Here is a 26319-nt window from a genome sequence, read left to right on the forward strand (position 1 = left end):
GATAATAAAGGCCGCGGGGACGCGGCCAGAAAGCGGCTGCATAATTTGGCGCGTGGCCAAAGGCGACCAGTTGCTTCCAGTGCGTTGCACGTTTGACCCGTCTGCGCTCGGCGATTTGGCCGCGGCCGCCGCCGTTCACCCGTTCGCCAGAAATTTCAATCGACGACCGTCGATCGGACGGATTTAGAAACGGTTCTTGAACTTTCCTCTGCTCCTGTGCCCCTGTCGCGACGCGCAGCGCGGTCGATACATCGTCGCGATAAGATTGCGCGGCGTTCGCTCGACTAGGCTTCGGCTGTCGGAAATCGGGGGAACTGCGTTCGGTAATTGCGCTTTGAATTATTATCGTGTATCAGGCATTGGTACGGCGCATTTTGAACTATAGTGTGCTAACCGATATGGTAAATTTTGGATTGGCGCAGTGTAGCAATTAGTGTAGTTGACTTTGAGTTAACATGGTGTAGTAATCGGTGTAGCGGGTTTCGAGTTAGTAGCATAGTAATCAGTAATATTTGAATTAGGGTAGTGTAATTATTGGTACAGCAACTTGCGAGTCAGTACAGTATAATGATATCGATATATCATCACATACCGGCGTATCAAAGAATTAGAATTAGCTTCAACAATGCATTATATCAAATATTTAAAAAATACCCAACAATATACATACGAAATAAACAACCTCAAACCACTTCCTTTAACCCTTTGCGGACGAATGTCGGCACTTCGAGATGAAATTTTCATATTTGGAATGCTAAGTCAAAGGGGTGATTTAATTAAATAGTAAAAAGTCAGTACGTAGTTTCCTTTTTCAATTATCTAAGCAATCTTAACTCTTTGCACTCCGTAGGTGCCCCTCAGTCGCCAACTGAGTTGACACAGCAAAATTATAGAGTTAGACATTTAATATTAAACTCTGTACAATGCATCGAAATGTAAAATATTAAAATAAAACAGCCTCTTCTTTAATTTACGTGCGATTCCTCGTTAAGTCAGTTTGAAAGAATGTCGTTGGTATTTGATTATAAAATGTTGAGTATTTCTAATGAGAAACTTCTGGAGTGCGAAGGGTTAATATATAAATCTAAATACATAATTTAGCTTCGTCTAAACGTTTCCTGTACTTCAAGCGATCTTCGTCCGCAAAGGGTTAAAAAACCGATCGCCCGATTAACTCAATTTGACGCAGATTGAATTTTATAAAAATTATTTGGTAAATGTTTCAATCGGTTTTCGTTGACCCAATTACACGAATATGAAACCTGACTGTCTATTTCTACATCCACAATTTCCAAAATCTAAATGAACGAATATCCCCAGGAACAATAGAATAAACTGTACAATAAATGCCCGTAAACCTAGTGTATTAAATATCAAAGTTTACAATTTCGCTGTGTCAAATCATTCGACGACTCAGAGGCGCCTCTGGAGTGCAAAGGGTTAGCTGATAGTAGCCCTGAAACTTAACAATGTTCCGCCAAGAGAATTCCACCCAAAAATACTCGGAATAATATCCAACGGCATGCTTCAAGGAACTTCGACGTTTGTTTGATGTTAGCCCGACGTTGCGATGGAACACGGACTCTCCCGTGTAAACGCGCGGAGTTAATCAACCTTACGAATTCCACGCGAGCTATCATTCCTGGAATCTCAACCCGTTCGAATCGTTCCGATACCGGGAAGGCGCCGCGCCGCGCCGCGCCGGTTTATTTGAACGCGATCTAATTCCGGTCAGCGGCGGGAGGCAACGCGGCCGCGTGTTCCGTGGCCGTTTATTGATCCGGCGTTATTCGAGGGAAACCGGGTCCGGCGCCGCTGGGCGGCGGAGACTTAACGGCGTTATTGCGGCCGGAGCCCGATACCCGTTGCCAACATTTCCGGAAGCGTCCGCGCGCGGCCAGACAATCGGTCGTTTACCTCGCCCAAGACGCCCAAACCTCTTGTCTATTTCGGTTGCGGGAGGTTCCGCGCGACGATCCTCCGCCGTTCGCGAAACCGCCGCCCGCGCGCGTGCGCGCGCCCACGGGATCCCGATTCCTGGCCGGCGAGTCGCTTGTTCCGCTGTGAAAACGTTGATTAAACCGGATCCACGGGTCGCCCCGCGGCTTATGCAGCCGCCGATTATTAATCCGAGGGATAACGCGATTACCGCTCGTCGTGCCACCATAATCGGCCCCCTGAACGCGCAACTCTGCCTCGCTAATTGCTACTCTTCCGGGAGACCGGTTAACACTTAGCCCTCGCGACGCTAAGGACGAATATCGCCGATGCGAGCTTGGAACCGGTCGCGACTCTAGTCGATTCGCGATGCGATTTTCCTGTCGGTGTTCGCAAGGATCGATGCTTCACAGGATGCTGGTATTGTTGGATTAGAAAACAAAATGATATTTTATTCGTAACAAAGGCTCTCGTGGTGTGCGCGTAAATCGATGGTCAGGTGTACCATTCATTACTACGAATAATATATTCCCAGCATTTCAATATTTCCTTGAAACTGTACATTCCCTTGTTGGATGACCAACCTAATGACGCATAGATAAGCGTCCTAGACCGCGTCCAAAATATCTTAGCATGTTTCTCACAAGTCCGAAATCCTAGATAAAATACACAAATGTCCAGGACTAGTCATCTATAACGAGTCATCAGGTGCCAAGGGTCACCGACATCCCCTCCTCAGCGAAAAGCTTAGTGTATAAGAATTGGAATCTCTAGGATAAATAGTTATTCTTTCAACCCTGGTTAACGGTCTGCCCGATATTGTCTCCGCGTCGTTCGATGTGTCATATCTGGAGAATACGTTGAAACGCCGAAATATAATTATTAACGAATCGGACTTCATTCACCCGGATCCCAACAGTATTATTATCGTGATTCATTAATCGTAGTAATAATGTAATCGTAGAATTCGGAGATGCGAACGGTAATTTGTCGAGGTATTTGTTGTGTCGATGAGTCTGTTGGATTTTAGTTTGGACTCCATTTTCTGTTCTGTTGTGAATCTTGTGTTTTGTATGGTATTATCGTTGTAATTCTCGAAGGTCTTGTTTGAAAAACTGAAGCAGTGTATCCGAGAAGGTCCTGTTACCGCTCGAGAGATCGCGACGACTGCTTCCATCGAAGCGGCGCGTCCCTAAACGGCGGCGTTGGAAACGTACAAAGCGTAGAGGAGAAACGAAAAGCAAGCTCCTTACCTTTATCGTGTCCCGAAGTATGGCGATCTCTCGCGTGAGATGCTCGTTCTCATTGTACAAAACTTCCATTTGCTGCTGCATCTCGACGCTCGGCCCGCGCATCCTCATCCTCAGCTCCTCTTCCAGCTGGCGCACCATCATGCTTTGCTTCTGCAAAACGGGGAACCGTTTTCACGGCGTTAGGAAAGCGAAAACACTCTTGTCCGCGCGACGAACCAATTCGGCGTCCGTCGTCGGAGGTTCGTCGTTGCGTTCTCTAGACGTCGGATCGACGGGCGATTCCGACGGATTTCCGGGCGCGGCCGGGCTCGTTGCCCCCTTGGAAAATACACTTTTACGGGAATAATTGCACACTCGACGCTACGCGGAGCTACTTCAGCCATGAAACTGATAAGCGGATCGATAAAAGTGCCGACGCGACGCTGGCGAACGATCCTAGTCGAAGGGACCAGGCTTGTTTCTCTTGGTGCCGACTATCCGCGGGTCGATAATCTTATTCCCCGCAGGAGAACGCTAGAATGTCGTGTTATTCCTCCGAGGAACTACCCGTTAACTGCCGCCGCCAACAATAACGCAGGTTTCATTGCGTCGCGTGAAGCATAGCTCAGATTACAATGTTAATGTTCCTGCAATACTCGCAAATGGAGCCGCTGCGCGCTTTACTCCGCGGCTCGGGGCAAGAATAATGCAGTCTGATTAAAGGCGGCCGGGGAAGTTAACGGAAGCGACGCTAAACAAGGGTCGGCTTGTTCGATGTTTCAGCGGAAAAATGAAGATCGATAGTTGTATCGTTCGTGCGTATCTGACGCTATCATCGGTGTTAAGGGACGTTGGAAAACTGAGAAACTTTGACACCTTGATTTTATAGACGTAGTTTGTTCAATTAAATGTACCTTAAGTAGGTATGGATTTAAAAATTCATTTTCTCGGTGGAATATAAGACGAAGTGAATTTTCGTGCATCTATGAGATGTAAGGAGGTTGAGAGAGAAATTGACGAGTAGAATCTTGATGTTTCATTTGACGGTTGTCGCAGAATCGCAGAATTTCTGTGAATTGTCGAGTTAACTCGTGACATTGTTATTTTTAACAAATCGACAGAGAATACCATAAGAATCGTCGAATGATTATTGCAATGGGTCGTTCCCAAAGACAAATTTTATTGGGAAAATTATTTTAATCGTATGAATGATTCGACGAATAATTCGATGGTTGTTGCAAAACTGCAAAATTTCTGTGAACTGTCGAGTCAACTGGTCACTGAAATTATTTTTAATAAATCGATACAGAATACCATAAGAATTGTTAAACAATTATTGCGATGGGTCGTTCCCAAAGACAAATTTTATTAGGAAAATTACTTTAATCGTATGATTGATCTGACGAATACCAACTCGATGGTTGTCGCAAAATTGCAAAATGTCTATAAATTGTCGAAACACCTCGTGAAATTGTTATTTTTAACAAATCGACATACAGAATACCATGAGAATCGTCAAACGATCATTGCAATGGGTCGTTCCCAAAGACAAATTTTATTGGGAAAATCACTTTAACACGTTGACACCCATGCCCTTTTTTAAACGGGGTCTTAAAAAGCGCCGGCATCAACGTGTTAATCGTACGATTGATTCGCCGAATAACTGGATAGTTCTTGCAAAATTGCAAAATTTCCGTGAACCGTCGAGTCAACTGGTGAAGTTGTTATTTTTAAGAGAATACCATAAGAATCGTCAAACGATCGCTACAGCAGATCATCCCCGCAGACTTCATCGCAGGAGGACGAGTCTCGAGCAGACTAGAAACCGGTGTCTCTGCAAAGCGTGCCGCAAAGCGCGCCGTTCATAATCATCCGGTCGGCGCGGTCGCGGAGACACTTCGTCGGCCTCTGGCTTTGTAGAACTAACGTGGCATTTACACGCGTGCCCGCGGACCCTCGCGGCGTCGTCATTAACGATAGCTAACGAGCTGAACCGGAAGGAGACCGTTGGGCAAAATATCAGCGAGAGTACGGCGGAGCACGAGCGAAATTCAAGCGGACAGAGCAGAGCGGAATGAAAGAGTGCTGCGAACAATATCGCGCGAAGGGAAAAGGAAAGGATAGCGTACAAGGAACGGGATTCGAATGAAAGATCCAGGGATGTAAATAACAGACCGAGTAGACTAAGATGGTACGAAGCGCGGGACGCGCCGAGGAAAAGGGAAAAGGAAGATGATTGGAAAATGGGGTTGGTGGACGGTGAATTAAAGGAAAGAGGAAACTCTCCTCGCGAGTTGGGAGCAAAGTATCGGGTATGTGCGAAAGTTCCTGCCCATTCGGCTGGAGGATCTTTGGAAGTAAAGGAAATTATGGCTTCAAAGGAGTATTGCGGTGGTTAATTGAAGGGTGCGGCTGTGTGCTTGGTAAAGCACACAGTGAAGTATTTTCATATTATTTTTATGTTATTTTTATGTTATTTTTATGTCATTTTTATATATTTTCTGAACGTTTAGAGTCTTTTGTTTAATGAGGAAGGACTTGTGTATGTACCGAATATTTTACTTTATTTGGTAATAATGTTATTCGGTGCTCATTTTATAGGCAAGCCTGATTAATATAAAATATACTTTTCAACGATTTTACTTGAATCCTCAAACTAGCAAGAATTCTTGTAGGTTTTCAATATTGTATTTTATGCGATACTAATGTTACTGAGTGCTTATCTTACAAGCACGTTCAATTAGTAGAAAATATACTTTTCTAGACTGTTAAACTCTTTTCTTTAAAGCAGCAACAACTTGTGCGTATGTTCAATATTTTATTCTATGCCAATATTACTGAATGCTCATCTTACAAACGTTCAATTATTATAAGGTATACTTTTCTAGAATGTTACTTGAACCCTTCTTAAAGCAGCAAGAACTTCTGCATATGTTCAATATTTTATTCTATGCCAATATTACCGAGTGCTTATCTTACAAACGATCAATTATTATAAAGTATACTTTTCTAGAATGTTACTTGAACCCTTCTTAAAGCAGCAAGAACTTTTGCAAGCGTCTAATATTATAAAAGACGCGCCGGTAAAAAGTCGGAGGCGATAGTAGAGCGAAACAGGAAGGAAATATCCGAGGCTGGAGCGTAAAGACGGTTGAGAAACGGCGGAGGAAAGCTTTCCCGAGTCCCGGGCTCCGAGAGGAACACGTACAGAGATCGAACTTCCGCTGAGATATTGACTTTGCCCGCCTGGGAAGGTTTTGTACGCTGCACCGCGGATACAACGCGCGTCCTGGAAAGATCCTTTCCAGCCACCGTAATCGTTTTTCACCCCGAAAACGGCCGATTCCCATCCCCGTTCCGACCGCAGCTCCGCGATTCGCCGCAATCTTATTCCACCCTGCGCCATTCTTCCGGGTAAACAGAACGAATTTATGCGGGGCCACTTCGCGCAAGCTAATACGATTTCACTCGAACAAAGGAACAAAGCGTTGTCGGTTAATGCTTGTTTCGAACGTCGTTAACCCTTTGGCCTATAGAATATATACAATATATAGAAATAAATATATAGAATATATAGAATATATAGAAATAAATATATAGAATATATAGAAATAAATATATAGAATATATAGAATATATAGAAATAAATATATAGAATATATAGAATATATAGAAATAAATATATAGAATATATTTCTCAACTCTGATCGATACGGCTGCTTCGTCATTAACAATTTATTGGAAAAAGAGAAAAATTCTAAGCATATGCCTATATTTCCTTTTAAGTATAGCAGTTGATTACAGAGGAATAATATTCACTTTGATTTCGAATCAACTGAGAAACACACATATTTGTCGAATCATGTTGAAAATCTTCACGAGTCTAACTCGTTGTAGGTCAAGGGGTCCCTTTGCACTCAAGAGCTGACTCTCAGTCACCACTTGATTCGATACACAAAACTATCAAGTTGAATATTTAATATTTCAAATGGAACTTTGCATTGCTACGTGAAATATTGAAATAAAACTCCTTCGTTGCTTAATTTATCTATGAATTATCGTTAAATCAGTCTCAAACTATCGCCTATATCTCGTCAGAAAATGTTGAATATTTCGAAAAACTTTCGAGTGCAAAGGGTTAACATTGTAATAGAAATGACTAAGAAAGAAACGTCCAGCGTTGTTTCTCAATCAGAAATGCTAATAATGTAAATCTAACGATGAAAAAGCACTTTTCCCCATCACTTTCGACTGTAAATATTTAAACTCCCTCTGCGACAGTTATTAACCTTAAAAGATTTCCATTGTCGACAAATCTCAAATTCCTTTATTCTCCACTGTCCTACTATCTCAACATAACACTTTCAAATCATAGTAAATCATTTCAGCTCAACGTTACAATATTATTCGCCAGCCCGTTATCACAAAGTATAGATTCATTATTCACGTATAATATCCAATATTCCGAACTACAAAGTCCACTCTGCATTACACATTATTCTTCATTAAACCTGCATTTCGCAGATTAAACGACGTTGCATCATCGCTAAACGTTGCGACCATCGTTAAGAGTCCACGCATCGACGAAACGTTACCCCTCATCCCCTCGCCACTCCGGTGCGTGCAGAGATTACCATTATTATTATTTCAACAAGCGGCCCGTAAGCCATAGCGTTAACGAGGGTTTACGGCGCAACATGGCGTAGCGAGGCTGCGAGATTCGGTGGGGACGACCTTCCACCGGAAGCAGAGGCGTTCGATAACGCGGATCGACCTGATTTCGCGTGCGAGGAGGCAGCGTCGCCGACGGAACGCGCTCGGGGGGGTGTGCGGAGGTCGAACGGCTTCCCCACCACCGGACGCCCGACGTGACGTCAGTTACCCCCATAACGAAATCACCCCGCGAGAAGCCATGGCCGAATTCCCTTGTTCACCGCTAGCCTACTTCTCTCGCGCGGGGCCAATTGATGCCCTCGCGCGCGCCGAATCCCAGGATTTACGCGTGATCCTGCCATCCTCCCCCTTCGTACGAGGACCACGGAACCACAGGATCATACCGACAATTGCGGTGCGATTAGAAACAAGCTGGATCCGCCGCGGAGTTCGTAGTGTCGGTTGGAAATGAGGAATAGAGGTTTCATTCGGTTATTTTTATATATCGAAGAAGTATCGTATTCGTGGACTAGGTCCGTTTTATTATTATAAGCCAGATGTAATTCGGAACACAAGATTGTACTCACAACTGCGGTGCGATTAGAAACAAGCTGGATTCATCGTAGAGTTCGTAGTGTCGGCTGGAAATGAGGAATAGAGGTTTCATTCGGGAATACATCTTTCATGTAAAAGGTTTCAAACTCCATCGATTAAGGCTATCGACACCAATCATAACTTTCCTTCAGATATCCAGTTTTAAATTTACAACTGACTAATACAACTGTATATATCTCAAATTTTAGAGACCTTCGATTCATCGATACAGTGTCAGTGAACGAAACAAATATTAGAAAAGGAAGAGAACTATATTATATTTCGAAAGACAGTATAAACTCTTCTGAGTCACAAAGAATTTGTTTGATTCCCAGATGTCTAACGTGAACAAATGTAGTGTCTAGAATTTTTAGCGTAGGTTAACTACGCTAAAACTATGAAATTTGTTATTTAATGTTATACCCAGTATAATGCATCAATTTGAGAAATATTGAAATAAAATAGCTTCAAAATAGCTTAAATCCAACTAACAGTATACAACTGCATTCATTTAGAAAATTTACTTTCTGCGAATGAGAGTTCATCGTTTTAGTCCACTGAAATGTTACAAGAGAAATGCGTTGAGAAAATGAAATGTGAATTACATGTCTTTTGAACTAATAAACCCAAGTAACAGTACACAACTGCATTCATTTAGAAAATACAGCCAAGATACCAATAACACTTTCAAAGAATGCCGAGCCGACATTTTCGATTAATCTTCACGGAATGGACTCCCATAACAGTTGAGCCACGATGACCAGGGCGCACCGTAAAACGCGATGCATTCGGGGGACGGTTAAAAACGTCTCAACGTTCATGACGGTCCGTATCTTCGCTGTTGGATTAAGCACGCCGGGTCTAGACCCTCGTTCTCCCTCGAGGGTCGGCCGTCCTTCCACTAAAACGGACTGTATTACGCAAGGGGGCGCGGGGTGAACGTTTTATTACAGTCTGTCTCTCATTGTTCGTCGCGGTTCGGCTGTTTGCACGGTGAAGTTCGTAACAAGGTTCGCGCTGCGAGGGCCGTATTCAATTTAGGTCACGCGAGATAACGCCGTTTCGTCGTCCGTTCCTTCGTTTATACACCCTTTTCATGAATTCCGTTTGTTTACCCCCGCGAACACCCCTGGCGAGGGAGCGGGCTCATTAATAAATACGGATTCCTCGAAGAACCGGTGAACACAACGCGGATATCGTCCCATGATCTTCCCTTAAGAAAACGCGCCATTGTCGCGTCAACCCTTGGCTAGCTTGACCACCAACCCTTCGTTACGGTATCTCGTTGAATGACAATAGTTTCGTCAACTGGTGTCTTTCGTAAACGCGCAGTCTTGTTCATAATCGATGGACCGTCTTAGGCTTTATGGTATTAACCCTTTGTACTCGAGAGATTCTCTTTGAAATGAATTTATTACGAAATCACATATGAATTAAGGAACCAAGGCTGTTTTCTTTCAATATTTCGTAACGTCGTAGGCTTTATGGTATTAAATACTCAGTGAGAATTTATTAACCCTTTGCACTCGAGAGATTCTCACTTGAAATATCCAGTACGTTCTAATTAGGTGACGAGACACTTTGAAATGAATTTATTAAGAAATCACGTATGAATTAAGGAACTGCTTTTTTTCAATATTTCACGTATCGAGCATACAGAGGGTAATTAATACTAATAAATACTGATTTTTAGTAGTTTAGCGCGGAGAAAAGAACAAAGAACGCTCAGCGCGTGCAACAAAAAGACGGCTGTCCTCGAGAAAACATTTGACATCTGTCATTGAAAATATACTTCATGCTCATTCTCGACAAACACCGTACAAATTCTTGGCCAGTGTTCGCCATGAATCGTTTTGGCATCGCGTCGCCGTCCATTAACTCGGACGCGGCACGGCCGCGTTGTTTTCACGACAGGGTTACTCGGGCCCGATGTAAGAAGAACCGCCGCGAGATAGGGTTTACGCGATCGTTAATAGGATCTCGTCTTAAGAGGGCTTCGTTTAAACTTTAAACCCCCGCCCCTCCCCTTCGTTCCTCCTTTCTCCGTTCGCCCGTCTTCTTCTTCGTTCCTTCCTCCTCCGTTCTTCCGCGTTCGATCCGGCCGCGTAAGTGTGTCGATGAACGATACCAATCGCACCCCCGAGATCGGGTTCCGCGTCGAGGGTTAATCGAAGGCTAATCGTTTTGAAACCAGAACACGCGACACTCTGTAACCGACACCCGTCCCCGCCGCCCCTGGCCGATCGCAGCGACGCGCCCTGGCATCCCTCGAGGGATACTCCAGCTATTTTCCAGTTATTTTTCATTTATCAACCCTAAAAGGCAATGACGCGGAAGGCTCTCCCTGCGAAGTATTATTATTTTCTCGATGCACTATCTCTTTCGTCCGAGGGACTCTATTGTGAAATATTCACGCTTAGACGAGTTATAAGAGGAAATTCAAGTTTGGGGGCAGCAAGTATGTTTTATCGAATGTTTTTGTGATAATAGAAATCTAAATTTATAATTTATAATCTAAAATTTTCTAATTTCTTCTGTTTTAATTTTTGGGATTTTAGATAGTAACTGTAGAAATTATTATAGGTAACAGAGTAACTATCATATTTGAATCGATAAAAATTAACCCCTTGTCCTACGAGTGAGACTCGTGAAGATTTTCAACGTGACTCAACAAATATATATATTACTCAGTTCATTCGAGTTCAAAGTAAATATTATTCCTCTGTAACTATTATACTTAAAAGGAAATATAGGCGTAACATATGCTTAGATTTTTCCTATTTTTCAACTAAATTATTAATGACAAAGTATCGATCAGAGTTGAGCAATATATCACAGGCCAAGGGGTTAAGTAGAGTGTTGCAAAGTAATCTACGCATTATCTGTTTAAATCTCTAATAAATAGTTAACGAGAACATATGCTTAGAATTTTTCTATTTTTCAAATAAATTAATGACAAAGTAGCCGTATCTATCAGAGTTGTAAAAGAAACCATAGACCAAGGGGTTAATAGATAAAAGATACAAATTTAGAGGAACTTACTAGCGACCGTACAAACTGATTTTCCAAAGAACTCTCCAAAGACTACTCGCCCAAACTAAAAGTACCAGCTTACTCTTAGAATGTGTAGAATCCCACAAACAAAGTCGTTACACGCAAAGTTCTCGATGGAGACATCACGCGAGGGAGCGATCAGCGACGAAATTCGGCGTCTTCTTTCCAGCCCTCGCCCTTGTCGCGGAAGGGGATCGTAAAACTGATTTCTCGGAAACCTCTCGCGAGAGTTTCCCTCGTGACATGATAACGAGCTTCCGAGAATAAGTGAAATGGGTCGCGAGATGTGGCGTGTGTGTGTGTCGAGTCTCGCACCGCGGCTCTTTGATTTTCCGCGGGGGTCGCTGCACGACGAATCGATCTGTTCCCGGCTGTGCATGTATTTTTATAATTCCTCATTCTTTACCGTAAGACACACACATATACATAACTCGTTAGATATGCATCGCGCGCGGCGTGTCGCGCGCCCGAGACGTTTACGGCGTCGCGATCGTGAAACGTTCGCGATACGAAGGCCGAGCGTGATTCTTTCCTTCGGGAAGTTCGATAAAGCCCGTGTTTATCGCTCCGCGAGTGCAAAGCCTGCCGGCAATCTGATTTATTTCGGCGACACGACTTTCGAAGCTCGCGGTTCAGTGTGATGAGGCGATGTCGGGAACCTCTGAACCATCACCAGATAGCACGCCGGGACATTGCCGTTGTTATTTCGAGATAAGGGCCATCTGGATGCATCCGAGATAGCGATACCTTCTTTAAGATCTTTTTCGAGAGCTCTGAAATAGATCGGAGGAGTTTAGAAACGATGCGGATGGAATCGTCCCAGCTTCGACATTTTATTCAGCGAAATTAATTTACTTTAGGGATTTTCTGAATGACAATTGATTAGGAAGTTATTATTTTTGATTACTGAGAGAGAGTTATTACCTTTGATTATTAATGAATTTTTAAATAATCTGAGCTCCCGATACCTTCTTTAAGATATTGTTAGAGAGCTCTGAAATAGACCGGTGGAGTCTGGAAATGGCGATATCCCCATTTCCAACGCTATCTACTGAAGTTCAATCAATTTTTGATTGTATGACCTTTATTAGTTAAAGAGGTTAACGAAGAAGTTAATTTTTATTATTAAAAGTAAACGAGACCATTAAATACTACCAACTCTTCATTAGGTAGTACGTTAGGATATCGTCTGTTATTTCGAGATAAGAATCACCTAAATGAATTCAAGCTTGCAAAACCTTTACAAGCTCTCAAAAATTTCCAAACTGGAGCAGAAAGGAATACAGAAACTTATCCAATCTCCGTGAATTCCCTTTCTTCACCTTCTCACAAAAAATACTGCAAAACAGGGTTAGAAAAAGTAACATAAAACAGACTTAGAAAAACCTCGTATCAAACACTTCATTGCACAGAACCCAATTAATTTTTTGCCTGGCGATCTTTTCCTCGACGAAGAAAACCGATCAAGAAGTTACTAGCCTTCATTATTAAAAATAACGAAGACCGTTAAGCAACCTCCGCTAAGTGCAGCGTCGGGGGTATAAAACTCGAGCCACGAGAACGGAAGTAGCGCACCGCGTCATGAATACTTTATCCGCGTAATTTTAAGTACAAACAAGTTTCGCCGATGGGCTCGGATAATAAGCGTCCACCGTGGAAATACACACCGTAGGGAAAGAGATCTCGCGGCCGTAGGAATCGAGGAAATATTTTAGCGCCGTCGCTAAATAGAAAGACGATGAAATTTTCATCGTTTCCGCGGCAAGGGCAGCAGTTTCGCTCCAGTTACCCGCGAATGGAAGTTATAAGCTAATTGTACCACTTATTCCTCGGGTCGGCGTGCACCGGTGTGCCACAATGACCACGTGCTATGTCGAGCGCACGTATTCAATAAATTTCCCTCGCCGAAAAGAGCCGGGAATGGCCGCCGCCGGCGGCGGCGAAACGGGACGCGGGAACGTTTTCTTTAACGCCGGTGAAATATAATGGCAGCGGTGTCGGCGTCGTGGTAATGGCACGTTTAAATGGAACGGTGACCCACATGCGCGGCCGGAATGGGGTCAGAGAAAATCGCGGGAATTGGGTCGCCGGAATTTGCATCGCTCGGAATCAGCGTCGCGGTTTTACGCTCCCCGTTGTCCTTCCCGTTTGACGTCATCGATTTCCGTGCGCGTCGCCGGATTCAATCCCCGAAACTTTGTTCGCGAAATAAAACGGAGGAAAAACGAGGAACCGGGGAGAAGGGAAACGGCCCTGGGAAACTCGGTGGGTCCCGAGGACCGCGAAGCTCGAGTTGGGGAATGGTTTTCTATTCGGGGAACGTGCTCCCCGTGGAACACGAAAATCCAGTCCCATGCTGGGGCAGTGGTTCTCTAAGGTGCGACTTGGGGATTGAAACTGGTGAGGAAATTCGTACCTGTGGTTATTGGAGTGACAAACTGGTGACCCTTTGCAGTCGAGAGGTTTCAGTTATCACTTGATGTGGTATAGTGGAAATATCTAATTTTGTGTGGAATATGTTTTGTATGGTATCGATATGTGCAGTGTGGTAATAAACTAGTTTTGTTCCTTAATTTCTTGTTAAGTTTGGAAAAATGTTCTCTACATCTTAGATGTTAAATATTTCTAGATTAAAACGTTCGAACTAGTTTTCTTCCTTAACTTAACCCTTTGCACTCGGCAGTTTCTCATTAGAAATATTTAACATTTTTTTACGAGACAAAGACGATATTGTTTGGAACTAACTCAAAGGGGAATCACAAATAGATTGAGGAACAAAGCTATTTTATTCCAATATTTCACGTATCGGGGTATTATACAAAGTTTGATATTAAATATCAGATTTTATAGTTTTACTGCGTCAAATCAAGTGGTGACTGATAGTGCAAAGCGAAATTATCAAATTTTTTATGGAATATTATGTTTTGTGTGATATATTGATATGTGCAATGTGGTAATAAACTGGTTTTGTTCCTTAACTTAATTTCTCGTTAGGTTTGGAAAAATGTTCTCAGTATCTCATCGGACGTTGAATATTTCTAGATCGAAACGTTCGAGTCTGAAAGGTTAAGACGTATACTCAACGCTGCATTCATATACCTTTATATATATCTGAATAAGAGGTAATATATAATTGAATTTTATTGCCACAGCTCGTAGCAGTAAATTTTCACGAGCTGCCACTGAATATCATAATGCATATCGAGACCACTTTTCAACAACCTTTCGAGTTTATGGGTAATGAGCGCCGCGAATAAAAGAGTTTGAGAACCATTACGTTGGAAGCTTCTCCTTCAACAGTGCAGACACGTTTTCCATCGACGTTATTCATCCCGCGACGACGGAGGATCGTTAGGATCGGTCGTAACGACGGAAGAACCGAGTTTGCCGACGAGGAAAGTATCCGATCATTGTCAATATTTTGACAACCGTTCACGTGACCGTAATGAAACTTGGTAGGTAATTAGAGGAGACCTCTGTGTATGTACCTGGGCAATCGTAGCCTCGAGAGGCAGGTCACTCTTTAGCTAGACGTCGTTCAGCAAACGTGTAGCACTGGCTAACCGTCGTATTTGCGATGGCCGAGTACCGTGTTCTTCGTAGTTTGCGCAGGTTCTTCAGTGAAATATTGCGTTACTATAATTCAACGGATAGTCTACATTCTAGACTTGATTGCCAATGACTGGTAATTACTTTCGAACACGAAGAACATACGTGAAAAGGAAATCTCAGATCTGGGGCGACATTAACTCCATTGCATTGCGATTGATATCACAGAAATTACTTTACTCTGCATAATCACTGAATACAGAAATCAATTATAAACACAAAATTATAAAAATTATCTACTTAACGTATACATTTGTTCCCTCTTTATTTACTGTCGAAAATACAGAACATCTACAAACAGGAAATCTCAAATCTGCGGCAACATTAACTCCATTGCATTGCGATTCATTTCACATAAGTTACTTTACTCTGCATAATCACTGAATAGTGAAATCGATTATAAACACAAAATTATAAGTAATACAAATAAAATTATAAAAATTATCGTATACATTTGTTCCCCTTTATTTACTTTCTAAAACACAGAACATCTCCAAACAGGAAATCCCAAATCTTAGGTAACATCAACTACGTAAAATTCTGATTCATTTCGAAATTACAAAAATCACATATAAAATTACAAAAAAATTATCAACCCATTGGTTTCCTGCGTTCAAATGGCCAAAACGATGTTTCCTCGGACAAGAGATAGGATTTAAATTCAATGGAATCTTCGCTACGTGTTCGACGCGTAAGGCGAAGGGTTGAAAGAGGTTGTATGACGATTCCAAAGGGACAATAAAGATCTCAAAGGGAGCAGTTCGTAGAGGACTGAACCGCGATTGCGGCGCGTTCGTTATTTTCCTTTTTACATCTTACATCGGGAACAGGCGCGTAGGTTTCGTTGGCGGAGGAGACGATGCCTTTCGCGGCGGGCGGCCCCGCCTGGCGAAGCTCGGTTCTCGGCTCGGAAGATCGATCTAAGGTACGTCGACCCCAAGAAACCGAGGGACTGGTTTCTACGTTTACGTTCTAATATCGGGGCTCGCGCGACTTTCCCCCCGTACGAGCTCACGGCGTTCGTGAATCACGAGGTTCGCAGGAATTTCGCTGTCTGGGTATCGACCTGAAAAGCTCGCGCTCGCCGTTCGAAATGAATTCTTTAGCAGTCTCGAGGAGTTGGTGGGTGTGGATGGACGGACGGACGGATTGCGCGCATGCAAACAACCCGTGTCATTGTAGGAATTATTTTAAATGGTTAACCATGGAATTTAGTTGGAGAAACCTCTTTGTAATGTATTTTAAATAGATAATCGATTTGAATCAAATTTCATATTCTTCTGAATTATAATAATACAATTTTTCTAAGGACGATAGGACAGACTTAGTTAATTTAGTGTCAATCGATTAATCAGTTAGCTGTGCATCACGAGTATATTCGTCATGCGTAAAGAATAATTAATATTTCTTATTAAAATTGAAATTTTGGGAAAAACTAAAATATACTCGTAAACGAGAATTTTCAAAGATTCAGAGACAAACACGAAGTAAAATGAACAGAAAGAAACAAGTAAAGTTATTATGTAAAAGTATAGCTATGTTTTTTCTAATTGTTGCTTTATTTTTTGTTTGTGGTTATGTATAGTAGCTAAAATGGAATAGAATAATATTGTCTCTTTCCAATTATAGTCGTTCCATCTATATGTCTTTTAACTAAATTAACTAAATTATTTAAGTATCTAATGCTAATACAAATCTCACTGATTCTAAATAGCAGTAGAGGTCGCTAAGAAACGAGGTCCGTGTCTAATCTACCTCAAATTTCACGGAACCTCTGCAAACAGTCTTCTCTGCACACCAATCAAGGAAAATACCAAAGAAATCACAACACAAAATACTAGTTTGATAAACGAAATTGGTATCAGCAGCAACTTATACTTATATTATTGACATCAAATCAAATGGGATTATTTTACAAAAACCTCCTCTGTTCGATTTCGATTTAACCCTCTGCGAACGAACGTCGACACTTCAGCGAGGCCAGATGTTCGCATTTGCAACGCGAAGTCGCAAACGATTTAATTACTAAAACAGCAGGAGATCGGTATGTCCTTCCCCTTTCCCAATTATCTAAGCAATCGATCTATAATTAGCTTCATATGCCGACTTTCTATATTTCAAAGAGTCTTCGTCCGCAAAGGGTTAAAAATCCACGCGAATCTTCTCGATACCTCACAATATCGAGAAGAAGATAACACGAAAGAACGATTCTTCCCTCGAACAACGTTGAGTACGCGTTCCATTACACGTGAGACGAGCGTGGTCGCCGAGACCAGCTAAAATCGTAGTGTAGAGGGTGTAGAGTACAGAGCACAGAACGGCGAAGGGGTGGAGCGAGAGCGTAGGCCGAAGTTCATTCATAAAAAGTCGAAGACGAGGCTTTCGAGTTTAGCAACTTCGAGAAACTCTCTTCTCCGACGGAGGCTTTTAACGATCGCCGTCGCGGCGGGGGTGGCGCGAGCTTCGTCGACGAACGGGGAGGGGGTTGGTTCGATGTAGGAGGATGAGGTGGAGGAGGAGGAGGTGGCGAGCCTTGGGACGATCGTGGCCCGTTTCACCGGTAAAAAGTCTTCCATCAAAGTGTCCGCCTTCTCTCTGTAACCCCTCACCCCCCTTCGACCCTCCCTTTGTCGCCGAAGTCAACGGGGCTGTTATCGATCGACCGTGAGAGGGCCTTTGTCGTCCGAGTATCCTGAAATCCGTTTCGGGATTTAAAGCCAGCCAGCGCCGAGCCGATTTCCTAGGCATCCCTCTTTCTCTCGTCGCATCAACCCCCTCGCGGAACGAGACGGAACAACGAGACACTTCCGGTGCCCGGGGACATCGGTGGACCGATGTTGGACTTTCGGCAGATGAACCAATTAACCCTCTGTAGGCTCGACTTTGAAGTCACGCATCGATATACCGAGTTAAATTGACGTATTTAATTTTTATTGCAAAATGACGAACGATATTAAATAATTAATCAACTTAAACTTTTGTACACATACGTTTACGTTCAACGTCACTGTAATTTCAAGGTTACAAAATATATTCGTTTCAATGAAATTGTTGAAACTATTGAGTACATTGTTAATTTGTGTTCGTATGTTGATATTTATGAATTTCATACTGCATCAATTTTGTTATAATCACGAAACAAAATTCGGCCTATAGAGGGTTAAAACTGACTCGGAGTTGCTGGAAGGTTGTATTAAAAATTGTTCGGAGTGCAAAGGGTTAATAAGTGGCATACACGTGATAAATGTGTAATCTCTGATACAGAAAAGAACATTCGACTGTTTTCTTTTTTACGAATTAGCCTATGAAAGTGTGTATTTATAGAAAATGGAATAACCACAGTGTAATTATTAAGATACCCGATCCAGGCTGTTATTACGATGAAAGTTATTCCCGTTATCGCAAGACCCAGCGACTCCGCGAACGCGGTATCTAAAATTAATTAGTTCCCGAGTATGGAACTCGTTAGAGCCCGGAGAAAAGTATAAAGGGGTAAATCGGATAATCATTATTCAGCCACTCCACCGTCGAATAACGATCCCAGGGGGTGTGTGTTTAATAATAGAACTACCGAATAATTAGACCAGCCAATTTAATAATTCCTCGTCGCAGTCGTAAGTGGAATACTTATTAATAAAATAGTCTCTCGTCCAAATCGAACACACGTTTCTTCTAATTTTTCTCTTCTTGAGTAATCTGTCGATAGGTGAAATGATGAAATAAAATACCATTGTTCCCCTTATTTTCTGTATAGAGTCTTCGTTAAGTTAGTTGAAAAAAATGTCATCCATATCTCATAAAAATAAATTGAACATTTCTAGTGACAAATGTTTTCGAGTGCAAAGGGTTAACCACAAGAAGCTCTAAGCGCATATTCAATCTCTATTGATAACATTGTGTTGTCCATATTGTTTCTTTATCTCATTAAATACATACATATTCATTCCTAATTCTCTTTTCACCGAAGATCCACCTTTTCAATATCTAATAATAGTAGCCCCACTATAAACTCGGGAGCTCATCCGGGATCACTATATTATCAACTTGAAAAGTCTACTTCCGCCCCCACATTTGAACGACTGCAATCTTCCGTCCATCAGCGAGCAATATTTTCCCATTTTTCCCGCTTGTTTTTGCGTAGCCCGCGTCGCACCGCTCGTTACAGGTATCGCCGCTGTAATCCGCGGAGTGCACTAAAGACGCATGATTATTATTACGTTAGGGGCCGGGAGTAGGGTCGTAATGGACGGACAATTTCATCGATCGCGCGGAATATTTATGCCGGTCGCGCGCACTCGGCACGGTGATTCAGTTTCGCGCTCCGCGGCCGGCCGGTCCGCGAAAATTGCTGACCATCGATTCGTAAAAGCGACAGTTTCGAAAGATGAACGCTGTAATACCGACGTCGGGATTCCACCTACGACGGGACTCGTCGTTCGCGTCGAGCGACGGATTGATTCGGTAATTGGACGCTCGGATCGATCTGTCTCTCGCTGCGCCGCGGGTTCAATTGAAAATATGGAACTTGATTTCAGTAACATCGACCGCTTGCTACGCTACATTGCGCGGAGCTCGAGTGCCGGGTAATAACTGCACTGTGATTCTATGTTCTCTCTTTTTCTGGAGACTGGGTTCATCAACACTGGAACTTTAACCTTTTAGCTATTGCACCACTGTGGCGGCGAGATTCTTGTCATCGATAGATGTTATATTGTAGGCTAATTTAACACTATGGGCAGAATTTTGGTTGAGGATTATAACAAAATCTATGCAGTAGAAAATTAATAAGTATCTACATATTAATACGAATTAACTCGGAAGTATTTCGTCAGAAATATTCAACATTTTTTAACTAGACACAGACGATATCTTTCGAAATGAACTCAAAAAGAAATCGCAAGTGAATTGAGAAACAAAGCTTTCTTATCCCAATATTTTACACACCGATGCATTATATACAGTCCAACATTGAATATCAAATTTTATATTTACTACATGAAATCAAGTGGTGAGAGTCACCTCTCAAGTGCAAAGTCCCGATTTTCTAGGAACAATAGAATAAACCGGACAATAAACGTCCGTAAACCTAGTGTTAAATATTTCTAGTGAAAAATTTCCGAGTGCAAAGGTTTAAAGAAATTGATTTATCAATAAAGCTGAATTGTAAATCAATGAAAGTCTCGATAGATGCACTGTTGCTAAACAGTCACTGCTAAAAATTCGAATACTTCGAAAAGTCTTTCTCCTCAAGGGGTTAACCCTTTGCACTCGAAAGTTTTTCAAAGTTACATGAACTCAAAGAAAAATCACAAGTAAATTGAGAGACAAAGCTTCTTTATCCGAATATCTCATACACCGATGTATTATAAACAGTTCAATATTAAATACCAAATTCTATAGTTTCACTGCATCGAATCAAGTGGTGACTGAGAGTCACCTCTCGAGTGCAAAGGGTTAATAAACTGCGGGTACTTAAGAATGTATGGCCTACTAGCGAAGAGTTTCTGCAGCCTAATGGTAACCATCGTTGTTTTATTCACGACAGCGCGCGCGATAATTGAGGCGAGCGGAAGCACGGTGAATAATTCAACGGTGACGCGTGCGTAAGGGTTGTAACGTCGCTTTGGACGCGTGTAATCGACGGTTCTTTATACCGTTTGAATCGACTCGACCGCCGCCGGGGCGCGGGGTGGCAGGGTTAATCTCCGCGGCGATTTAATCTGAACTAAATGGAATTAAACGAAAGGGAGCTTCGTTAAACACGAGCTACGACACCGTTCGAAATAATTGTCTTTCGCGATTACCGAACCCGAGACCGCCTCGCTTATCGAAGATGTCGCGACAGCTTGACGGGGTTTACACCTTATCGATTCTTGCGCCCGGTTTGCGGAAGGTGAACGATCCGTTCTCACCCCTTGTTACTGGCATTTTACTCCCTGGAAGCTTGTCAATTCATTCTTGATCAGTGAACTCGAAGGGACGAGTTCAATCGTGAATTCTATTTAACTTCACTTGTCGTTGTCAGCAGCGCTTGATTTTCTACGCAATTTGAATAGTAATTTTCATATTTTTTTGTGTTAATGTGATTAGCTAAGAATCTTCAGTTTTTTGCTTTCAGGTATTTAGTTAATATTTTTCACATTTACTAGCGGTTAGATAATATGTTTTACAATTTTGTTACATTAACACTAGCACTACCGAGCATTTAATACGATTAATATGAAATTCCCATAAAAATTGTAACAACAGATTATTTTCAGAATCATTTCGAGTATTCAATGCTTCGAAGATATCAATAATTGCTAAACAAACAAATCGAAACCAGTCATTTTGACTGCTACGTAATTCTAGTGCTAAGGTGTTAGTATGATAAAAGTTTCACGGATTCGTGAGTGTTTTTATGAAAACAATTTCCCGCTTAACAGACAAAAATTGTTGTTGAAATTAGCCAAAGAATGTGTTCAGATTCTTAACTCGTTTTCGTCGATAAGATTTAATGTTCCAGCGTCAATTAATTATTTCACACCTGTACGAGCTATATAGATAATCGAGGATTTATAGAGCTATACATTTTTAATTAGCTTAAAAAATACCGAAAGCGCGAAACGATTAAAATACATTGGTAACCGGCGGTTGAGATAAACATGCTTGGCAAATTTATTTGCCGCGCCACGTTTAGAATACTTGCCCACGCTCCCTCTATTCGTGTTTATCCGTTGGATTTTTATCTGGACATAATATTTTCCAACAGCTTTCTTTATCTGACCGAGTCCCCGAATAGTCGTGGTTAAAGTAGAACCAGATTTGCATTTCGAGGCCACGGTTTATCATGGCTTTTACCCTTAAACAGGTTATAGTGCTTCGTTGATGACGGTTTCTCGTTCCGTATCGTGCGAATAAAGGTTCTTATTGCTAACCTAACAGTGCCTTAAAGATGAACGATTAATGCTCTTTCGTAGTAAACTTTTTAAAAGCAATATTAGTAGCAATGTTATAAATTTGATAGCAATATTACAAATGAAATAGCAATATTAGATAGCGATATTGCAAATTTAATAGCAATACTATAAATTTAATAGCAATATTAGAAATGACATAGCAATATTAGTAGCAATATTATAAATTTAATAGCAATATTAGAAATGAAATAGCAATATTATACAGCGATATTGCAAATTTAATAGCAATATTAGAAATGAAATAGCAATATTAGATAGCAATATTGCAAATTTCATAGCAATATTACAAATGACATAGCAATTTTAGTGGCAATATTATAAATTTAATAGCAATATTAGAAATGAAAGCAATATTAGATAGCTATATTGTAAATTTAATAGCAATGCTATATAGCGATACCACAAATTTAATCTCAATGCTATATAGCGATACTGAAAATTCAATAGCAATATTATATAACAATTACACTCATGGCTCACTAAATCACTTAGAATAACACATTCCAACAATTCCTGCTAGAAGGAAAAATAACTAAATTCCTTTTAACATACCACAACCATCGAAGAGCCTACAAATAGACTTTCGGTGGTTAATTATCGGCGAGCGTTCGCCTTAATTATCTCAGGACAGCGCATCATGGCGGACGGCGATCGGGGTTATACTTTCGGCGATTTAAAGCCGCCGCGGATCCAACACTCGTCCTGGCCGGGCGCAATTAAAGTCGGCATAATAAGCGAAGAAGATCGGAGAAGAGGCGCCGGAGCTCGGTGAACCGTGGCAGGGTTTAATTAGATCTGAAACTCGCCCCCGCGCTTTCCGCGCCCTCGCGGTGCTTCCCGGTTTACGGCTCGCAGTAAAATTTGATTATCCACCGGCTAAGGAACAGCCTAAGTTTCCACGGCGAATGAAACGGAACGAAACGAAAGCGCTAATTGCGCGAGCAATAATTGTTAGGACGCGATTTACCGCCTGCATTTTTCCCGGTCCTCGAATTGCGGACGGTGGCGTCTCAGTCTGATGATATTTGTGCCTCTTCCATTGGATTGAATAATTTAACCCTTAGCAGTCCTATGTCGAGTCACATTGGACTGTAGGAACGTGCTGGAGAAAGGATGGAATGGAGACAGATTGGTTGAGAAATTGGGAACTTGATGTGTTCACTGTTGGATAAGGGTTGAGAATTTGTGACAGTAGCTTTGTTACAACTGGGATTTGCTTGTTGTTTGAGGGAATAGAAGTTTGTAATTATTCGGTGGGGAATGGAATGGAATGTTATGTACGATTATGAAGCTTATTTGATAATACGCGAACTAAAATGTTTAAATTTTAGTAGATGCGCGTTAGTTTTTGTAGGAAAGTTTTATAATATTAATTTGACTGTTCTAGTGCTAATCTACAAGCGTAGAATTGGTTAATTAACAATATAATTAACCCGATTCAGACGCGAACTAGTAATTACTAGTAATTAATCTACTCTTGATATTACAGTTCGAATACGATACGAGATATTAGAGTAATATTTGTAGAAAATTAATGTAATGGTAACCATTTAATCGAGTTAGCCTTCGCTGCGAACCCGTCGTGAATTACTTATTCTTCTGAGTGTCGATCAATCCCGGTCGCGGCGTGAGTTAACGAGGGTGAACGCGGGGATGGACTCGTCTCGCGGATCAACTTATTCACTTAAACCGAGACGACGTGACCTGGACACGTCTAGTATAGGTGTTAAACCCTCGCATCTGCTTTAAAGTTCCAAATTTAAACGATAGGGTTGATAGCAACATTTGTTAAGCTGCTAAGAATTTTAATTGAATGATAATAACATAGAAACAGCGTGGCTGCAGATAATTAACGTCATTTTTAATTTAAATATATTGTTATACATATAATTGGAATTTTAAGAAACACAATTTGAAGAAATATTAACAATTTTACATTAAAGATTTCAATTATCTGAAGAATTGTTTTTCAATACTGAAATGAAACGTTTGTAACACAAACAATGAGTTCAAATTATTAACAATGGCGAGTTAGACACACATTAGCACAATGACAGCCAGTGCTCGCGATGTTCCCAGTTACACAGAAACCGTCAAAATTTATATTCATTTTTAATTTAAATATATTGTTATACATATAATTTGAATTTCAAGAAACATAATTTGAAGAAATATCAACAATTTTACATTAAAGACTTCAAGTATCTGAAGAATTATTTCTCAATGCTGAAACATTTGTAACACAATGAGTTCGAACAATCAACAATGGCGAATCATACTCGCCACAAATTAGCACAATGGCAGCCAGTGCTCGCGATGTTCCCAGTTACACAGAAACTGTCAAAATATATATTCCATTACGAACGTACAGCCGGTGTATTGGTTTCTAATTCCGTGTTCCAGCATTAGCAATGTTTAAGGGGTAGCACCGATGATACGCGATCGGTCCCGCGAGGCGGAGGGCAGCCCGGGGAGCGGAAAACGCGAGTGCAACCCTTCATTCCCCGCGCGCTGTAGTACGAGGGTCGAGCGGACGGAAAGAGACGAGAGAGCGATACGGGTGAGTTGAAACGGTGCACGTGTAAAGGGGTTGGAACAGCGAGAGGCGGCCTATGGAACAGTGGCACAGCGGGGCGGGGGAGAGCGAGCGAGACGGAGGGTTGAAAGCGTCGAGTCGAGGGAGATGGAAACAGGGTCACGCGGAGTAGGTGAAGAAGAAAGGAAAGAGGCGGAGGGGAAGGGACGTTGTTTCCGCGAGAGAAAAGAGGAGGAAACGAGGAAGGAGAGCGCGGACGAGTGCAAGGAATAAGAGAAAAAAAAACGAGGGAAGAAAGAGAGACGGTGAGGGGGCGAGTGAATTGAGACGAGAAGTTCAGAGAAGGGTGGCGGAGGGGAACAGAGGCGTCTTGTCGAGCATGGCTAAAAAGAAAGTGGAACGGAAAAACGGAGGCCGCTGGAGGGAAAAGATAAAACGCGCGATGGTTCTGGAGTTCGGGGAACTGGGGCGAAGGGGTTGCACGAATTTTCGGGGGAATGTTGTGGAAGGCTGGCAGAGGATGAGATAAAAGATAATGAAATAACATTGTTCGATGGAAGGGGGCGGAAAAGAAATTTCGAGTGGAAAATGAGAGAGATGGGAGAAAGGAATTGTATAGGGAAATGGAAAGGGTTGGAGGAATTTTGGGAGGAATTTGGAGGGGTAAGGGATACAGTAATGTTTCTAGGAAGATAGGGGATGAAGAAAGAAATTTGAAGTGGAAAATAAGAGACATGGAAGAAAAGGAATTGTATAGGGAAATGGTAAGGGTTGGAGGAATTTTGGAGGAAGGTTGTGGAAGGGTAAGGGATGAAGTAGTATTTCTAGGAAGATAGGGGATGAAAAAGAAATTTGAAGTGGAAAATAAGAGAAATGGAAGAAAAAGAAGTGTATAGGGAAATGGAAAGGGTTGGAGGAATTTTGGAAGGAATATTGTGGAAGGGTAAAAGATGAAGTAATATTTCTAGGAAGATAGGGGATGAAGAAAGATTGAAGTAGAAAATATGCAAAGAAAGAGAAATGGTAGGAGGAAATTGTAGAGATAAGAAAGATAAGAATGAAAGGGGATGAAGAAGAAATTTCAAGTGGAAAATAAGAGAAATAGAAGAAAAGGAATTGCATATGGAAATGGAAAGGGTTAGAGGAATTTGGGAGGAATATTATGGAAGGGTAAGTGATGAAGTAACATTTCTAGGAAGATAGCGGATGAAGGAAGATTGAAGTAGAAAATAAGAGATCCAAGAAAGAGAAAAGAAATGGTACGAGGAAATTGTAGAGAAAGATAAGAATGGAAGGGAAGATAACGTCTTTACTGCATCCTTTTCTTTGTCTTCTTGTGTCTTGATAAGTTACTTCTCTTCGCTAATTATGCTATTCAACGAACAATGTTCCATTGAATTCCACGATGCGAACGACAACGATAATAAGAGAAAGGAATGATCCCTTTCTATCCGAGCTATCCGATCGAAAACTTCTTCTAGATTTCAGTCGGAATCGGAGCGCGATTTCGTGCGAAACAAGAAAACTTCTCGCTCAGCTCCTGTCGGGGGAACACGCTCGCGCCCCGAGGCGTGCCGTTTCCTTCGATCCGCTCCCCTAAATCGATTTCCGAAAAAAAAACTAATCCAATATCCGTCGCGAGCCGATCGGAGAACGAATTCTCTGAACCGTGGTGGCGCGACGGGTCTCGTTCGCGATAAAACTAACCGTAATCGAGACTCGAAATCGATGTGCCGGGGGTTAG

At 41.9% G+C, this 26319-nt stretch overlaps 1 protein-coding gene across 11 annotated transcripts in view; it reads right to left on the reverse strand.

The window, feature by feature from the left end:
- The window catches only part of brp (ELKS/RAB6-interacting/CAST family member bruchpilot), a 116410-nt gene that overhangs the window by 61056 nt on the left and 29035 nt on the right, over positions 1-26319 (reverse strand). For 6 of the 11 annotated variants that reach the window (XM_076366156.1, XM_076366155.1, XM_076366157.1 and 3 more), the window contains exon 2: positions 3192-3341. The exons of 3 other annotated variants lie outside the window; for them this stretch is intronic. In XM_076366156.1, coding sequence (XP_076222271.1) covers positions 3192-3341 — 150 coding nt within the window. Of the gene's footprint in view, positions 1-3191; positions 3342-26319 lie in introns of those variants that run through there. 2 more of the 11 variants (XM_031982228.2, XM_076366160.1) reach the window with 1 other exon arrangement.

The sequence above is a fragment of the Nomia melanderi genome, chromosome 3, assembly GCF_051020985.1.
Source record: "Nomia melanderi isolate GNS246 chromosome 3, iyNomMela1, whole genome shotgun sequence".
Classification (NCBI taxonomy): Eukaryota; Metazoa; Arthropoda; class Insecta; order Hymenoptera; family Halictidae; genus Nomia; species Nomia melanderi.